Genomic DNA, 20,184 nt, shown 5'->3' on the forward strand with positions numbered 1-20,184 from the left:
TTGATCACATCTTATTTTTAGCAAATATTTGGAATGTGCTGAGAAGACCCATTGTGTGTGTTTGTAGGATCCTCTTGAGGACATGGCTTGGAGGTTGGCAGATGGTGTTATGCAGTGTTCTTTCAGAAGAAACATTACCCTTCCTGGGGTTAAGAATAGATTTGATCTAAATGCAAGCTATTACATATTTGTAGCAGATGGTGCAGCTGCTGATGGTAAGTATATTGATAAAAAACTATCTTTTTAAGGTTTGTCTTTCATTTTTTTCCTTTCCTTCTTTTTTTGGAGAGACTATGGTAATTGCTCTTTTTTAAAGATATGCATTTGTGAATACAGAGTTATCAAACTCTTTTCCATCTTTGCCTGACAGTTTGACTTCGGTTGACCTTCTAGCTTTGTTTCCCTGGAAACAGGTAAAGATAGTGTTGACTATGTTATAAGGCAACACAATAAAAGTGATTTCTGGCTGGTAAACTGCATTTGGACCAGGAAAAACTGTAAATACCTGATCAACAGCTGTATCTTTGAGCTTTCTTGGATGTAGTGACCTTGGCAGTTTCCTTGCAGGGCCCCTAAAGGCAGGACTATGTGGGGTTTTTGCAGGAGATACTGGCTCTTGTGGATGACCTGTCCAGTATGAATCTCACCTCCTTGGGCCTGAGCTTTCTCCAGGGCGGTAGAGAGGGGTAAAGGGAGTAACTCCGTAACAGCTGAGCAAGCTTCTATAGGACCTCCCTTTGAAAAAGGGCGCCTCGTGGTGCCCTGCAGGCGGGCTGAGTTTCCTGTCTCAGCCTTCTAAGTCAGTCTGATGCCAGGTGTAGCCCAAGGTAGTTTTATGAGTTCGAATGTTTAGTTTATCTTTAATACAGCCCTGGTAGGTACTGAAACACATATTAAAAAGAATAAATAGATTTTGTTTAAGGTCATAGCTAATGATATTCTGAAGAATTGCAGGAAATGCCAAGGTAATGTTGTAGTTAGTGACTCATCTCCCAAACTTAATATCCCCAAACTTGGAGCATATGGCCTACTCTGAGAGTGGTGAGGCACTGGGCACATAGAAGGGAAGAATGGGGATAAAGGAGGAGGAACAGAATTGTGGTTTGGGTAAATTGTGAAAAGCCTTGCATAGTCTATCATGTGGTTTATTTATTTTTAATTGAAGTACAGTTGATTTACAATGTTGTGTTAGTTTCTAGTTTATAGCCTAGTGATTAAGATATTTTTTGAAACTATATATGTATTTCTGAAAAAAAATATTCTTTTTTAGATTCTTTCCACTATAGTTTATTATAAGATATTAAATATGGTTCCCTGTGCTATACAGTTGGACCTTGTTAATTATCTGTTTGGTATATAGTAGTTTATATCTATCACATTGTTTAGATTTTATGCTATAGGTAAAGTAGAGGTTCAAAAGGTTTTAAAGCAGGATAAAATATCTACTCAGCGTTAGAGAAAATTTAGGAATATTTGCAGGTTTAGTGGTGGGTGATATGCTTGGTTATCTTAGGCAAATCATGTATTCTTACTTGCACCAGCAACAGCAAATGTAGCTTGAAAATAACTTCTTGGTTAAATGATAATATGGGTAAAATTACTTAGTACTTAATGAGGCCAGTTGTTAGCACTATCATTAAGGTTTTCATTTTATCTTCATAAAAACCTACACAAGATATGCATTATTATTATCCCTATTTCGCCTGGAAGAAGACAGGCTTCGAGAGGTTAGGTCATTTGCCCAGACAAATAAACAGTGGAGTTGGAATATGAACCTAAACTCTTTGAGCTCACAAATAATTGGGAAAAAAAAAAGAAATACAATTTATTCAAACTTTCTTTTAAGGTTTCTATGTTATTTTTTAAAAGTTACTTATTTCTTTATTTATTGACTGTGCTGGGTCTTCCTTGCGGCGTGGGCTTTTCTCCAGCTGTGATGCGCGGGGGCTACTCTCCAGTTGCGGTATGCAGGGTTCTCCTGGTGGTGCCTTCTCGTGTTGCAGAGCCTGGGTCCACGGGTGTGCAGGCTTCAGTAGCTGCAGCGCAAGAGTTCAGTAGTTGTGGTTCCTGGGCTCTAGAGCACAGGCCCAATAGTTGTGGTGCACAGGCTTAACTGCGCTGCAGCATGTGGAATCTGGGATTGAAGCCTGCATTGGCAGTTGGGTTCTTTACCACTGAGCCACCAGGGAAGCCCTCACAGAGATCTTATGAATAGATATTATATTGCCCGTTTGTAGAGATAAGAGAACGAGAGCCTAGAAAGGGGGAGCAACTTGTTCAAAACCACACAAGTAGCAGACTCAGGAGTTAAACCCAAGTTGATTCCAGTTACAAATGCTGTGACCTTTTCATCATATCCAGCTACTTCCTTTGGGGCCCAGAATGTCATAGGTACTCCAAGAATGATTATCAGCTTGAATGGATGACTTAAATTTCTAGGAGATTTAACAGTTTGCATTTATACTTTTAAAAAGTTCATACTTTAAAAGAAAAAGTGTCATTTATTTTTAAAAATTTATTTATTTTTTCCATTTATTTTTATTAGTTGGAGGCTAATTACTTTACAATATTGTAGTGGTTTTTGCCATACACTGACATGAATCAGCCATGGATTCACATGTATTCCCCATCCCGATCCCCCCTCCCACCTCCCTCTCTACCCGATCCCTCTGGGTCTTCCCAGTGCACCAGCCCCGAGTACTTGTCTCATGCATCCAGCCTGGACTGGTGATCTGTTTCACCCTAGATAATATACAGTTTCCATGCTGTTCTCTCGAAACATCCCACCCTCGCCTTCTCCCACAGAGTTCAAAAGTCTTTTCTGTACATCTGTGTCTCTTTTTCTGTTTTGCATATAGGGTTATCGTTACCATCTTTTAAATTCCATATATATGTGTTAGTATGCTGTATTGGTCTTTATCTTTCTGGCTTACTTCACTCTGTATAATGGGCTCCAGTTTCATCCATCTCATTAGAACTGATTCAAATGAATTCTTTTTAATGGCTGAGTAATATTCCATGGTGTATATGTACCACAGCTTCCTTATGCATTCGTCTGCTGATGGGCATCTAGGTTGCTTCCATGTCCTGGCTATTATAAACAGTGCTGTGATGAACATTGGGGTGCACGTGTCTCTTTCAGATCTGGTTTCCTCAGTGTGTATGCCCAGAAGTGGGATTGCTGGGTCATGTGGCAGTTCTATTTCCAGTTTTTTAAGAAATCTCCACACTGTTCTCCACAGTGGCTGTACTAGTTTGCATTCCCACCAACAGTGTAAGAGGGTTCCCTTTTCTCCACACCCTCTCCAGCATTTATTGCTTGTAGACTTTTGGATAGCAGCCATCCTGACTGGCGTGTAATGGTACCTCATTGTGGTTTTGATTTGCATTTCTCTGATAAGGAGTGATGTTGAGCATCTTTTCATGTGTTTGTTAGCCATCTGTATGTCTTCTTTGGAGAAATGTCTGTTTAGTTCTTTGGCCCATTTTTTGATTGGGTCATTTATTTTTCTGGAATTGAGCTGCAGGAGTTGCTTGTATATTTTTGAGATTAATCCTTTGTCTGTTGCTTCGTTTTCTATTATTTTCTCCCAATCTGAGGGCTGTCTATTCACCTTGCTTATAGTTTCCTTTGTTGTGCAAAAGCTTTGAAGTTTCATTAGGTCCCATTTGTTTATTTTTGCTTTTATTTCCAATATTCTGGGAGGTGGGTCATAGAAGATCCTGCTGTGATTTATGTCAGAGAATGTTTTGTCTATGTTCTCCTCTAGGAGTTTTATAAAAAATATGGAATGCTTCACTAATTTGTGTGTCATCCTTGCGCAGGGGCCATGCTAATCTTCTCTGTATCGTTCCAATTTTAGTATATGTGCTGCCGAAGCGAGCACTAAAAATTTATTATTTTTAATTGAAGAATAATTGCTTTACAATATTGTGTTGGTTTCTGCCATACATCAGCATGAATCAGTCATAGGTATACGTATTTCCCCTTCCTCTTGCATCTTGCTCCCACCGCCCACCTCTTTGGGTTGTCACAGAGCACCACTTTGAACTTCCTGGGTCATACAGCTAATTCTCACTGGCTGTTTTACATATGGTAGTGTATATGTGTCCTTGCTACTCTCTCCATTTGTCCCACCCTCTCCTTCCTCCCTGCATCTTCTGTGTCCATAAGTCTGTCCCCTCTGTCTGCATCTCCATTGTTGCCCTGCAAATAGATTCATCAGTACCATCTTTCTAGATTTCATGTATATGCATTAATATATGATATATGTTTATCTCTTTCTGACTTACTTCACTCTGTACAATAGGTTCTAAGTTCATTCACCTCATTAGAACTGACTCAAATGCATTCCTTTTTATGGCTGAGTAATATTCCATTGTACACATGTACCACAGTGTCATTTAAATTGGTGAATTCCATTGTACTATAAGTTATGTGTGTTTTTGGGTGTATGGTGATGACAACTGTTTCTTCTTAGGCCAGCATTGTAGAAATTAGAATGCATTTTCTGATAGAAACAGTATTTTAATTGATTAGTATTTTCCTGGAAAAACCGAGTTTGTGGATGATACATGTGCAGGATAGAGCATTGTTTTATCTCCCTCTTCTGCTGGTGTTGCTATGCTCATGGCATGGTAGGGAGAGACTCTATCATATTTGGTGGTATTTTCCAAAGTGTGGGGATCAAATAACCTGCTTCAGAACCACCTGGAATGACTGCTGAAATGCACATTCCTGAGCTCCATCCCAGACTCAATGAATCTCTGTTGTTTATGCTTGGAATCTGCATTTTAACAAGCATTTCAGGTGATTGTTCTGTATACTGTGGTTTGATAACTTAGTGCTTTAGAACAGTGTTCTTCCAACGAAGGTGTACATGTTGTAAGATAGTCCAGGGGATACAGAAAACAATGCTAGAACTTTCTATTTAGATTTATTTTATCTCACTAAAAATTTCTATTTTAAGTGTTCACAATGTATTAAAATGATAGTACATGAATATGTTTATTAACAAACATATACATAAACCACAGACATTTCTCTTTTTAACTGGTAGAGTGCAAAGCAACCAAACCAAACTGCAAAACAAAACAAACCAACCTGGACATTATCAGTTCAGGGAATTCATTTTTTAGTTCCTTTGTGTTGGGGAACAAAATACAGTTGCCCCACAGGTCATTGTTGCTTTCGTTGGTTTTGTTGTTGTTTAGTAGCTCAGTTGTGTCTGTCTCTGTGACCCCACGGACTGCAGCACGCCAGGCTTCCCTGTCCTTCACCATCTCCTGGAGTTTGCTCAAACTCATGTCCACTGAGTCAGTGATGCCATCCAACCATCTCATCCTCTTTTGCCCCCTTCTCCTGCCCTCAATCTTTCCCAGCATCAGGGTCTTTTTCAATGAATCAGCTTTTCGCATCAGGTGGGCAAAGTATTGGAGCTTCAGCTTCAGCATCAGTCCTTCCAATGAATATTCAGGGTTGATTTTCTTCAGGACTGACTGGTTTGATCTCCATGCTGTCAGGGGGCTCTCAAGAGTCTTCTCCAACACCAAAATTCTAAAGCTTCAGTTCTTCGATGCTCAGCCTTCTTTGTGGTCCATCTCTCACCTCCATACATGACTACTGAAAAAACTATAGCTTTGACTATGTGGACCTTTTTTGGCTAAGTGATGTTTTTGCTTTTTAATATACTGTCTAGCTTTATCATAGCTTTCCTTCCAACAAGCAAGCATCTTTTAATTTCTTGGCTGCGGTCACCATCCTCAGTGATTCTGGAGCCCAAGAAAATAAAGTCTATTACTGTTTCCACTTTTTCTCTATCTGCTTGCCATGAAGTGATAGGAGCAGATGCCATGATCTTAGTTTTTCGAATGTTTTGAAGAGTTTTAAGCCAGCTTTTTCACTCTCCTCTTTCACCCTTATCAAGAGGCTCTTTAGTTCCTCTTTACTTTCTGCTATTAGAGTGGTATCATCTGCATATCTGATGGCAATCTTGATTCCAGCTTGTGATTCATCTAGCCTGGCATTTCATGTAATGTACTCTGCGTATAAAATAAATAATAAGCAGGGTGACAACATATAGCCTTGATGTTCTCCTTTCCCAATTTTGAACCAGTCCATTGTCCCAGTCCATTTGTTGTCTTGTCATGTGTATGTGGATCATTTATATGCTGCACTCTGCTTAAAAACAGTGAGACTTTGTGAGGTTGAAACCATTTTTCAGAGTAATCATATCTCTGTAACCCATGTAAACATAAATAGAACAAGGTCGTCCTGGGCAAGTTTGACAAGCTCTATTGTTTAGTAATGCAGACTGAAGGTCAGAGGGAATGTGATGCTGAATCAGAAGCTTCTGGTGATTCTTACAGACTGTGTCAAGCTCCAAAGGACACTACGTTATTAGTAAAAACAGAAAAATTAACCAGTTTCTTCATCCAAATATGCAAAAGTGATTTAGTAAAAGTGATCAATATTAATATACAGATGAAATTGCTTAATGTTTTCAGATTTCAGATAACTTTTCAGATTTTCATTTTCTACTAATTTTTCTTGTTATCCTTATATTTGGTGTTAAGCTGGCATATAGCTATCTTTCTGTTCTTTTTCTAACTGTTGAGTTGTTTTATTTTTTTACCTTTTCACAGGAAATTTAGCTCTCTTTTCTGGGTATCAACAGTGCTTGTGGATTAGAATTTGGAACATTCAGAAAGCAGATAGCTGAATATTGTCACATTTCTTTACATCATGCTGTTCAGTCACTAAGTCAAACCATAGCTTTGACTATATGGATCTTTGTTGGCCAAGTGATGTCTTTGTTTTTTAATACCCTGTCTAGGTTTGTCATAGCTATTCTTCCAAGTTACTAAATCATGATGATTACATGACTATTAAACATTCATGTCTGCTAAATGCAGTGAAAAAAATGGTATAAATGTTTACCCAATTCCCTTGTAAACAAGGTTGTTTTGCACAGTAGTAACAAATGGAATTAATGTATAACACAATGTCAGTGAGGTAAATTTCTCTGTAAATAAATTATTCTATTTATTTAAATATATTCTGATTTTTTTCAGCACACATTTACAAACTGGATCAGTGAAAAAAAAAACAAGATATATATTTTACTTTAAGAAGAAAAATTTGAGAAATGACCCACAATGGGAGAAATCACCTAGGAAAAGGGGTCAGAAGAAAACAAAAGATAATTGAGAGTTAAAAATATTGTCATATTTAGTAAAACCTATTTAAAACCTTGTTCTAATTGCTATTTTACCCGCAGAAAGCTTTGTCTTATCGTGAAATAAGCCATCATGTGAAATGCTGAGTCTGAACTGAAAGACAGAACTCATCTGCGTAAATAAGTTATTCACAATTAGAAAATCTACCAACTTAAATAATTAATGAAGCAGAGACCCCATTATCACATGACCTATTATTTTGGGAATTTAGGAATAATACTGTAGGAAGTGAAGTGAAAGCATGGTATGCATATGCTCAGTTGTGTCTGTCTCTTTGTGACCCTATGGACTGTAGACTGCCAGGCTCCTCTGTCCCTGGGATTATCCAGGCAAGAATTCTGAAGTGAGTCGCCATTTCCTTCTCCAGGGGATCTTCCTGACCCAGGGACTGAACTTGCATCTCCTGCACTGCAGGCAGATTCTTAACCATTGAGCCATCAGGATGCTAAACATGAACTCGGTGTCCCTTAAAGCAAAACACCAAATTTATAATGGAGCCACGCAATGAAACACCAAATTATATGGATCTCTGCTTTAATGAAGGTTAAGTTCATGTTAGTCCATGGCTCCACGGTACTTCAGTTTAAAAACACTTTTCTTCCAACTTGACTCTCAGGCTGTTCAGAATGTGGCTTGGTTTTTATCACTACCACTGTACTAATGCAATATTTTTAGATTCTTCGAAGCCTTCCTTGTCATTTTCAATAGTTTTTTTTTTTTTCATTATCTTCTATTTGACATTTTTGTAACTTCTGATAGCTATTGTCTCCTTTTTCTTGACACTAGTCTCTAGGTATTCACTATAAAAACTTCTCATTTTCTGTTTTATCTCTGATCTTCTCTGGTATAACAAGACATGATATAATTGTATTCACCAAATGAATAACCAGGTGTCCAAACACTAGTTTTTGAACAGTCCATTTTTTCTTTACTGTTTCTAAAGGCTCTTTATCATACACTAAAAACTGTCAGTAAATCACATTATTTCTAATTTATTCTTCCATTGATCTATTTGTCTATTACTGTACTGTTTGAATAATAGGTTGTAAGTTTTCATAAAACATGATTCCCCTCCTAGCCTTCTTTTTTTTTTTTAGGAATTCTTGCCTCCTCTTTGTGTATCTTCTCTTCTAGATTAAGTTTAGAAATGATTTGTCAAGTTTCACTAAAAATCTTATTGGGTTTATGATTGGAATTGACATTAGTAGCCCTCATTTTCTTTCTTTTCTTGTTTCACTGCATATCTTACTTCTCCCAGAAAAGTGTGGAATGACAGTGTAATATGGCAAGCATTCTTGTCTCATCCCTGATTTTTATGGGATTGCTTCTAATATCCAGTATTGTGTCCTGTTTATTGTATTTTTCTGGGGGATATATTTTATTGTGTTTAGGAATTATTCTGTTCCTACCTTTACAAAGAGTTCTTGTCATGGGTGTGTGCTGAATTTTATCTTCTGTCCTTTAGGTAGCAACTGAGATGATAGTTTATCGTTACTTTTGTATATTTCTGAACAGTGAACAATTCTCACTTTCCTGGGATGAAAGTGCTTGGTCATGTCCTATTATTCCCTTAATGCAGATTAATATAATTCACTAATGTTTTATTTAAGCTTTTCGCATCTATATTCATAAATGCTTTTGGTGTGTGGTTGTGGGATTGTGTGTGTTTTTTTGTGTGTGCATGCCTGCCTCATGTTGGTTTCAGTGTTATGCTAATCTTATAGAAAAAACTCAAGAAGAGTTAAATAAATATGAATTTTTGAAGTTAAAAAATTTTTTAAATTGTATGATAGGACTCATTCACATAACAGCCTGAGACTTAGGGATGGAAATATTTGACTAATTAAATAAAATTTTATTATTATTCTCCAGATTTGCTACTACTTTGATCAGTTTTTGTAATTCTAGATTTTCTTAGAAATTCATTCACTTCAGTTAGATTTTGAAATATTTTTGGCTGACTTAATGTTGTATATAGCATTTTTATATAATTTTAAGGGATATCTTCATATCAGCAGCTGTGTCACTGTTTTCATTTCTAATATTGTTTGTGACTTTTTTTTCCCATTTATTTTTTTGTGGTCAGATTTATAAAAAACTCAATTTTATTGGCTTTTACAGAATTAATTTTTCTCATTTTTAGACTTACTAGTTTGTTAATTTCATTCATGTATTTTTAATCCATCTTCTTTTCTGGTTTCCTAGGTTATGTTTTGTAGTTTTAAATGCATCTTGAATTAAATTATTTACTTCAAAGTTTTCTTAAATTTTTTTAAGAAAATGCTTTAGAACGATTAAAAACTTTTGAATGGTACCTTGATTACATTGCCTGTGTTTTGATATAAAGTGCCTTCATTGTTATTTGTTTAAAAACGTTTGTAATTTTAGTTTTGACTTCCTATGTATCCTAAGGATTATTTAGAAGAGTTTTATAAATATCTAGCTGGACCACTTTTTCCTAGCTTTCTTTTGTTAATTTTTTTTTTTTAATTTTTTTGATACACATCTTTTGTTAATTTTTATTTTGCTTAATTTTAGTTAGATAAATAACCTATATACATATTTCTTTTTGGAAGTCATTGAGGTGTAGTCTGTGGTCTAATTCTTACTTGAGACAAAGATTCACCATATCAAATTTCTTAATTATTTTAATTCTTTTTGACACTTGTATTCTGAAAATTATGTATGTTCCATAATTTGTTTACTCATTCTTCTAATGACGGACATTTACCTTGATTGAATTTGTTTGGTCAGTGTAAAGAAATGTTTCTATGAACACTGTTGTATATATATATCTTTGGTTAAAAAGGGAATATTTCTGTAGGATAGATTCCCAGAATGGACACACATACTTTCATAGTGACATAAACAAACTAGCTGGGATAATTCTATACATTATAGATTTTATTTTATAAATAATGAATATTATTATAATATATTAAGATTATATATATTAATATTATATCAATACATGTTGCATATTAATATAATATCAGTATATAATATTATATATCATCTCTACTGAAATTTATTTTTTATTACCTTAAGAAATTTTGTTTTCAAGCCATGTCATTGTCTCTCCATTCCTTCTCTCCTGAGAAAGTAATTCATCTTCATTTTTAAAAAAAATTTCAGGTCGAATTCATAAGCATTCTCAGCAACCTTTGATTACACATGAAAAATACAATGTGACAGGCGATCCAAAGAACATAGGAGGATCCCGCTCTTTACTCCTTCTGAAGGTTCATGGTAAGTTACATGTATAGTATTAGTAATACTTTGTGGAATAAACTTAACTTTGTGGAATAAATTTAATGCTGGCTAGATTGAGAATGGTAAGAGGCACAATTTAGCAAATATCCATAAATCTTCTAAGTTTAGGCAACAACATTTGCAGGTAGCATTAGGTATCTTAATGTTTGCTATTTTGTCACAAAAAGAGAGTAGGGATATTTCAGTGGTTTTAACCTTGACTTATATTAAAATCACCAGTGGAGCTTTTAAGACATTTATCAACAGAATTTTTAAAAAGTACACTAGTTGTTTCTAATTGCCGCCAGGATTGAGTATTATTGGGTGAATTAACTTTTATGAGACTTTAATTATACCATTTATTAAAATAAATGGAATAAATTAATAGTTTGTGATTGTGATTGTTTAATTATAACAGTAGTTTGGCTTCAAAGCTTCCCTGGTGGGTTATATGGTAAATAATCTGCCTGCAATACTGGAGACCCGTGTTTGATCCTGGGTTGGGAAGATCCCCTGGAAAAGGGAATGGCAACCCACTCCAGTATTCTTGCCTGGAGAATCCCATGGACAGAGGAGCCTGGTAGGTTATAGTCCACGGGGTTGCAAAGAGTCAGACACAACTGAGCAACTAACACTTTCACTTGGTTTTAAAGATGTAATTTTTGTTGTTGTTGTTGAAGAACTGGTCAGTTTACAAGTATTTGAGGGTATGTAAAGTAACTCAGTGCTGTCATTATGTATCACATACTTAAAACGAAGGGAATCAAGTTGGAAGAGCAGTAGCCTAGATATAAGGCTCTGATGTACTCTGGTTGTACAAGTAGAAATTGATCCCATTTGAAAAGCAGTCCAGTTATTGTTGAAAAATAAGGTTAAAAATAGGAGAGTAGTGTAAGTGTATACTGTACTATACTCTACTTTTATAAAATATTAGTACTGACAGGGAAATTTCCTTAATTGGCGTATTTCCTTTATATACTCCAGAATTATTCATTCTAGTGGGAGTTTCAGTAAAACTTGAAAATATCTTTATTGTTGTTATTTCACTTTTACTAGTAGTTCTAGTTGAGCAGTAATTGGATTCAGAAATAATGTGCCTATTTGTTTTCCATTATTTTTAGGAGTAAAATGTGAGAAGATTCTGAGAAAGCTATAGACAGGCTGTATCAGTGTAATGATTAAGAGCACAATTAATTAAAAAAAGACTGGGTTCAAATTCTGACTTATAACCTTGGGCAAGTTACTTAACTTCTCTATGCTTTCCTTCCCCATATAGCTAAACTGGAATAATAATTGTAAATATTTTATAGGAATTGTTGTTAAGATCAGTTAGATTAATATGCATAAAGTACTTGGAGACAGTGCCTGGCATGAAATAAGAGCTTTGGAAGTGTTGGCTATTAGAAGTAGTAGTGGTGGTAAAAACATTGATATTTAGATTGTATTTATTATGTCAGCTGAATGTATTTTGTTGACTGCTTACATTTTCTAAGCATTTGGATTGATCATTTAAGAAATAGCTTAATTAGATTGTGTTGTCAACCATTGCATTTTCTCACCTCTAGGTGCCTTAATGTTTGTGGCATGGATGACTACTGTTAGTGTAGGTGTACTGATTGCCCGGTTCTTCAAACCTGTTTGGTCAAAGGCTTTGTTTGGTGATGCAGCTTGGTTTCAGGTAGGTGGAGAAATAGTTTAATGCAATTTCCATATTACTTGAATGTTGCAACATGAAAACATATGAAATAAGTGGATTTTTGGGTGGTGATAGTTGTAATTTTAGATTCCTTATAATCTCTTTTTGCCCTTTGGTTTCCTATCCAACTGAGAATAGACACAAGATACGTGATGGAGATAAAAATAAAGACAGCTTTATGAAGGAGCAGGCTGAGCTGGAGAACGTATCATCACCATGTGTGTTTCTTTGGAACACAGACCTTGAGTTCATGTAACATGATCTTGAGTTACCTGTCTAGTTGCAAAAGATTAGAAGAGCATTCACCAACTTCATTGAGTACAGATGGGTCCAAGAAGGCAGTGCATGCATACTCAGTCGTGTCTGACTTTCTGTGACCCCATAGACTGGTAGCCCACCAGGCTCTGCTGTCCATGGGAATTCTCCAGGCAAGAAAATTGGAGCGGGTTATCATTTCCTTCTCCAGGGGATCTTCCTGACCCTGGGATCAAACCTGTATCTCTTGCGTCTCCTGCACTGACAGGTGGGTTCTTCATCAGCTGAGCAATCAGGAAAGCCCAGGAAGGCAGAAAAGCAGAAGAAAGAAACGGTGGTTGCTCACTATGCTGCAGAGCAGTGGTCTGTCCTCTGGTTGATGGGCTAGTGAAGGTGAGGCAGTCCCTAGCTCATCAGTCAGTTCAGTTCAGTCGCTCAGTCATGGCTGACTCTTTGTGACCCCATGGACTGCAGCACGCCAGGCTTCCCTGTCCATCACCAACTCCTGGAGTTTACTCAAACTCATGTCCATCAAGTCGGTGATGCCATCCAGCCATCTCATCCTCTGTTGTCCCCTTCTCCTCCCGCCTTCAATCTTTCCCAGCATCAGGGTCTTTTCAAATGAGTCAGCTATTCACATCAGGTGGATAAAGTATTGGAGTTTCAGCTTTAACATGAGTCCTTCCAGTGAATACCCAGGACTGATCTTTAGGATGCACTGGTTGGATCTCCTTGCAGTCCAAGGGATTCTCAAGAGTCTTCTCCAACACCACAGTTCAAAAGCATCAGTTCTTCGGCACTCAGCTTTCTTTATAGTCCAACACTCACATCCACACCTGACTACTGGAAAAACCATAGCTTTGACTAGATGGGCCTTTGTTGGCAAAGTAATGTCTCTGCTTTTTAATATGCTATCTAGGTTGATCATAACTTTTCTTCCAAGGAGCAAGTGTCTTTTAATTTCATGGCTGCCGTCACCATCTGCAGTGATTTTGAAGCCCCCCAAAATAAAGTCTGTCACTGTTTCTACTGTTTCCCCATCTATTTGCAATGAAGTAATGGGACCAGATGCCATGATCTTAGTTTTCTGAATGTTGAGTTTTAAGCCAGCTTTCTCATTCTCATCTTTCACTTTCATCAAGAGATTCTTTAGTTCATCTTCACTCTCTGCCATAAGGGTGGTGTCATCTGCACATCTGAGGTTATTGATATTTCTCCCGGCAATCTTGATGCCAGCTTGTGCTTCCTCCAGCCCAGCGTTTCTCATGATATACTCTGCATACAGATTAAATAAGCAGGGTGACAATATACAGCCTTGACTCATCAGTCAAGATCATGTATTCCCTTGTAGGTGGGAAGAGAAACTGAAAGTGTCCTTTTTCATGCTGTCCATTCCCTGGGGGATGAGAAGGCAGTCTTTTAATAGAAACATGGACAAGGGTCAATAAATACCCCTCAAAACAAAGTAAAACAAACCTTGCCTTTCATTTGTCATGGAGTATGGATATTTGCATATACAGTGAAAGATCAACAAATATGTGTTGAGATAGAATATGCATGTCTGCTTGTAGAAAAAAATATTGCTTACTGTAACAGTTTTGACTTTAGAAGAAGGTATTCTTGAAACTTCATATACATTTGTAGCTTTTAAGATTTGCCTTGTCTAATATTTCTCAGTTTTGGCCGGCAGTGTTAATCTGTTTTATTTGCTATCACTGCTGACTGTCGTATGTCTTGCTCCTGTCTGTCTCTGCCTTTGATTGTTCTCTCTCTATTTTTCCTCTTCTCATGTGGATATTCCCAACTGGAAAACTCTGTCTCCCTTTCAACCAACTCAAGTCCCCCACTGTCTTCAATGCTATAATATCTGCACATGTTGCCTGACTATCGGTCCTACTTTCTGGTGACTATATATGTGTGTATATCTATACTATATATAGTGACCATAGGTCTTACATTCTCTGGGGTAGTTTTGGTTTGCACCAGTTATCCTGGAATAACCCACTATCAGTGCCCATTTTCACTCTCAGTATTCTCCTTGTTTGAATAATGAATTAGACATTTCAAATATGTTTCTCTTATCTGTGCAATTAAATCACAAGCTCCCCAGGAAACAGTACTTTCTGTTTCCTTGCAGTTTCATTGTATGTACCAGGGTGCTTGGTGGTAGAACTTAATAAATGTGTTTGGAAGGAGATGAGTTTGGCAAGTAAGTGCTCTCTGTGTGTGAAAATATCCATTCCCGCCGTTTTGTGCAGGTGAAGTCTTGGCAGATGCTTTTGAGTGATGAGGTTGGCAGCTTAAACTTTTCTTTAAAGTTCAATGTTATGGTAAGACTTTTTTAGCTGACAACAAATTGTGGTTATATGTCAACAGAATGGATGCCTTCTGTGGATCTCACCCTGTGATCTTCATGGTTACACCAGCTTCTTTGTCTTTTGCGGTTCTCTCTCTTCTCATTTGTCATTTCACTCTTGCAGGTGCATCGAACTCTCATGCTCACTACTTCTGCCCTCACCTTTATTGCTTTTCTTCTGCCTTTTATTTACAGAGGAGGCTGGAACTGGGTAAGTAGATCTTAAAAAGAATGTTTTTTATTATATTTATATGTTTAATATTCAGTTTGATGCCAAAGGAGATTTCTGTTTTTTTTCCTCAGATGATGCATAAAAAGATATATCTTCATGTCCCTCTTTCTCTCCTTTTTGAATCATCTGATGAGTGTTTCACATGGTTGGTGTCAGGGGTGGAGTTAGAATGTCAGTGCAGATTACTTGGTAGTGGGATGTATTTTTAGAGGGTCTCAAATTTTAACTATGTATTATGTAGCTTTAAGGAGTTTTCTCACTATAGAATGGTGAAAGTTGAAAGCATATCTAAGGAACATGAACACTTTAAGTGATTTTCTCTAATACTGTGACTATCACTGTTAACATTAGTTGTATTCCTACTATGTGAGGAGAGTTAAGAAAGCCTTCCTCAGCCATCAATGCAAAGAAATAGAGGAAAAAAACACAATGGGAGAGACTAGAGATCTCTTCAAGAAAATTAGAGATACCAAGAGAATATTTCATGCAAAGATGGGTTTGATAAAGGACAGAAATAGTATGGACCTAACAGAAACAGAAGATATTAAGAAGAGGTGGCAAGAATACACAGAAGTACTGTACAAAAAAGATCTTCATGACCCAGATAATCACGATGGTGTGATCACTCACCTAGAGCCAGACATCCTGGAATGTAAAGTCAAGTGGGCCTTAGAAAGCATCACTACGAACAAAGCTAGTGGACGCGATGGAATTCCAGTTGAGCTATTTCAAATCCTGAAAGATGATGCTGTGAAAGTGCTGCACTCAATATGCCAGCAAATTTGGAAAACTCAGCAGTGGCCACAGGACTGGAAAAGATCAATTTTCATTCCAATCCCAAAGAAAGGCAATCCCAAAGAATGCTCAAACTACCGCACAATTGCACTCATCTCAGATGGTAAAGCGTCTGCCCACAATGCGGGAGACCTGGGTTCAATCCCTGGGTCAGAAAGATCTCCTAGAGAAGGAAATGGCAACCCACTCCAGTATTCTTGCCTGGAAAATCCCATGGCTGGAGAAGTCTGGTAGGCTACAGCCCACGGGGTCACAAAGAGTTGGACACGACCGAGCGACTTCACTTCACATCACTTCACATGCTAGTAAAGTAATTCTCAAAATTCTCCAAGCCAGACTTCAGCAATACGTGAACTGTGAACTTCCAGATGTTCAAGCTGGTTTTAGAAAAGGCAGAGGAACCAGAGATCAAATTGCCAACATCCACTGGATCATTGAAAAAGCAAGAGAGTTCCAAAAAAACATCTATTTCTCCTTTATTGACTACGCCAAAGCCTTTGGCTGTGAGGATCACGATAAACTGTGGAAAATTCTGAAAGAGATGGAAATACCAGACCACCTGACCTGCCTCTTGAGAAATCTGTATGCAGGTCAGGAAGCAACAGTTAGAACTGGACATGGAACAACAGACTGGTTTCAAATAGGAAAAGGAGTACATCAAGGCTGTATATTGTCACCCTGCTTATTTAACTTATATGCAGAGTACATCACGAGAAACGCTGGGCTGGATGAAGCACAAGCTGGAATCAAGATTGCTGGGAGAAATATCAATAACCTTAGATATGCAGATGACACCACCTTATGGCAGAAAGTGAAGATGAACTAAACAGCCTCTTGATGAAAGTGAAAGAGGAGAGTGAAAAAGTTGGTTTAAAGCTCAACATTCAGTAAACTAAGATCATGGCATCTGGTCCCATCACCTCATGGGAAATAGATGGGGAGACAGTGGAAACAGTGACAGACCTTATTTTTTTGGGCTCCAAAATCACTGCAGATGGTGACTACAGCCATGAAATGAAAAGATGCGTGCTCCTTGGAAGAAAAGTTATGACCAATCTAGATAGCATATTACAAAGCAGAGACATTACTTTGCCAACAAAGGTCCATCTAGTCAAGGCTGTGGTTTTTCCAGTAGTCATGTATGGATGTGAGAGTTGGACTATAAAGAAAGCTTAGCACCAAAGAATTGATGCTTTTGAACTGTGGTGTTAGAGAAGACTCTTGAGAGTCCCTTGGACTGCAAGGAGATACAACCAGTCCATCCTAAAGGAAATTAGTCCTGAGTGTTCACTGGAAGACTCATGTTGAAGCTGAAACTCCAATTCTTCGGCCACTGTATGTAAAGGACTGACTCATTGGAAAAGACCCTGATGTTGGGAAAGATTGAAGGTGGGAGAAGGGGACGACAGAGGATGAGATGGCTGGATGGCATCACCAACTCGATGCGCATGAGTTTGAGTAAACTCTGGGAGTTGGTGATGGACAGGGAGGCCTGGCGTGCTGCAATTCATGGGGCTGCAAAGAGTCGGACACGACTGAGCGACTGAACTGAACTGAACTGAATTGAGAATCAGAGATGTACCTAAGGTCAGAGTCTGAGTTTCCAGTATACTCTTCTTGTTTAACAGCCAGTCAGAATTTGATATCAAAATTTAATATTTCAATTTGGGCTGTTGCTATAAGGGCAAATATGGATGAATCTTGGGTCATAGGTATTACTAGGAAACCTCCTTTCTGCTTTTTAAGTATTTTTAGACTGGTCAGCCTATTTTTTAAAGGAAATTATGAAGATTTTCTGATATGACTTGAGATATTGGGACTTTATTTTCTCCAGGTACTTGTGACAAGTGTAATGCTTACTTTATAAACTTCATAGCTTGTTAGTCTTTGTAGTTGTGACAAGGGTGGTAAAAAGATAAAAAGCATAATTCTATAGCTGGACCCTTGGATTTGAATCCTCATGTCATCACGGATTACCTGGGACACCTTGGGCAAGTTGCCTAACTCCTCTGTCCCTCAGTTTACTCCAATGAAGACAGTAGAGTATCTCATAGGCTTTCTGAGGGTTGATAGTTAATTAACTGAATGCACTTAAAATAGTTCCTGGCACATTCTAAACAGAGAATTTTGTCTCTGCTATTACTATTTTTTATTAGATAGGGACAATTTCCATCTCTAGAGTCCAAGTTGTAACTTATCTGCATAACTGAGTCCACAGTTTGAAAGTTTTTATAGTGCTTGTCTGTCAACTTTTAGTTCCTAATTTGCAGAAGCTTCCTATCTTGGCTTAGAAACCATATGGCCTTGTTCTAGGTCACAGGTTTTAGAGCCTACCCAAGCATGGTCGTCAGTGACAACAGACTGAGATATCCCTCTATCTAAATGTATCATGGATAAGAGCATTTCTGTAATCCTTCTCTTAAGTTTTTAAGTGCCATAATTGTGCAAAGTGGTCTAATCCCACTCTCTGTTGATTTGAGCCGACACACATCACTGAGGGAGGAGTATAGCTGAAACTATCAAGATGTTGCGTTGATGATTTTTCTTGGCTGAGACCTTTGAGTGACTAGGCTCTGTTAAGCCACACGGGTTGCTCCTGCTGCTAAGTTGCTTCAGTTGTGTCTGACTGTTTGCGACCTCATGGACTGTAGCCCGCCAGGCTCCTCTGTCCATGGGATTCTCCAGGCAAGAATACTGGAGGGGGTTACCATGCCCTCCTCCAGGGGATCTTCCCAACCCAGGGATAGAACCTGCATCTCTTATGTCTTCTGCATTGGCAGGTGTGTTCTTTACCACTAGCATCACCTGGGAAGCCCAAGCCACATGGGTTACAAGGAATCACATAGAACCTTTGGCCCCGGGAAACATAGAGGTCTGAACAAATAATTACAATACACTGGATTGATTGTTCCTTAAATGCAGATACTAACTAGTCTTCAGTTCAGTTCAGTTCAGTTGCTCAGTCAGGTCTGACTCTTTGTGGCCCCATGAACTGCAGTACACCAGGCCTCCCTGTCGATCACCAGCTCCTGGAGTTTACCCAAACTCATTTCCATTGAGTTGGTGATGCCATCCAATCATTTCATCCTCTGTCATCCCCTTCTCCTCCTGCCCTCAATCTTTCCCAGCATCAGGGTCTTTTCAAATGAGTCAGCTCTTAGCATCAGGTGGGCAAAGTATTAGAGTTTCAGCTTCAATATCAGTCCTTCCAATGAACACCCAGGACTGATCTTTAGGATGGACTGGTTGGATCTCCTTGCAGTCCAAGGGATTCTCAAGAGTCTTCTCCAACACCACAGTTCAAAAGCATCAGTTCTTTAGAGCTCAGCTTTCTTTATAGTCCAACTGTCACACCCATACATGAATACTGGAAAAACCATAGCCTTGACTAGATGGACCTTTGTTGGCAAAGTAATGTCTCTGCTTTGTAATATGCTATCTAGGTTGGTCATAACTTTCCTTCCAAGGAATAAGCATTTTTTAATTTCATGGCTGCAGTCACCATCTGCAGTGGTTTTGGAGCCCCCAAAAATAAAGCCTGACACTGTTTCCACTGTTTCCCCATCTATTTGCCATAAGTGATGGGACCAGATACCATGATCTTAGTTTTCTGAATGTTGAGCTGTAAGCCAACTTTTTCACTCTCCTCTTTCACTTTCATCAAGAGGCTTTTTAGTTCCTCTTCACTTTTTGCCATAAGGTGGTATCATCTGCATATCTGAGGTTATTGATATTTCTCCTGGCAATTTTGATTCCAGCTTGAGCTTCCTCCAGCCCAGCGTTTCTCACGATATGCTCCGCATATAAGTTAAATAAGCAGGGTGACAATATACAGCCTTGATGTACTCCTTTTCCTATTTGAAACCAGTCTGTTGTTCCATGTCCAGTTCTAACTGTTGCTTCCTGACCTGCATACAGATTTCTCAAGAGGTAGGTCAGGTGGTCTGGTATTCCCATCTCTTTCAGAATTTTCCAGTTTGTTGTGATCCACAGTCAAAGGCTTTGGCATAGTCAATAAAGCAGAAATAGATGTTTTTTTGGAACTCTCTTGCCTTTTCAATGATCCAGTGGATGTTGGCAATTTGATCTCTGGTTCCTCTGCCTTTTCTAAAACCAGCTTGAACATCTGTAAGTTCACGGTTCACGTATTGCTGAAGTCTGGCTTGGGGAATTTTGAGCATTACTTTGCAAGCGTGTGAGATGAGTGCAATTGTGCGGTAGTTTGAGCAATCTTTGGCATGCCTTTCTTTGGGATTGGAATGAAAACTAGTCTTTGGTGGGCTTCAGATGGCTGTGCTGGTGTTAGTGGTCATCTAACATACTGGTGGGAGGGGGCCGCATTCCGTCATTAGATTCCAT

The 20,184-nt window shown here is 38.1% G+C and overlaps 1 protein-coding gene and 1 non-coding gene across 3 annotated transcripts in view; one reads left to right on the forward strand and one right to left on the reverse strand.

Moving 5' to 3' along the window:
- The window catches only part of FRRS1 (ferric chelate reductase 1), a 53,012-nt gene that overhangs the window by 27,563 nt on the left and 5,265 nt on the right, over positions 1-20,184 (forward strand). For both annotated transcript variants that reach the window (XM_043877916.1, XM_043877915.1), the window contains exons 8-11: positions 68-215; positions 10,375-10,488; positions 12,057-12,169; positions 14,923-15,009. In XM_043877916.1, coding sequence (XP_043733851.1) covers positions 68-215; positions 10,375-10,488; positions 12,057-12,169; positions 14,923-15,009 — 462 coding nt within the window. The remainder of the gene's footprint in view (positions 1-67; positions 216-10,374; positions 10,489-12,056; positions 12,170-14,922; positions 15,010-20,184) is intronic.
- Positions 3,781-3,887, reverse strand: LOC122678429. The gene has a single exon (XR_006336103.1). It is a non-coding gene; the product is annotated as a U6 spliceosomal RNA (small nuclear RNA).

This window comes from Cervus elaphus, chromosome 20 (assembly GCF_910594005.1).
Source record: "Cervus elaphus chromosome 20, mCerEla1.1, whole genome shotgun sequence".
NCBI lineage: Eukaryota > Metazoa > Chordata > Mammalia > Artiodactyla > Cervidae > Cervus > Cervus elaphus.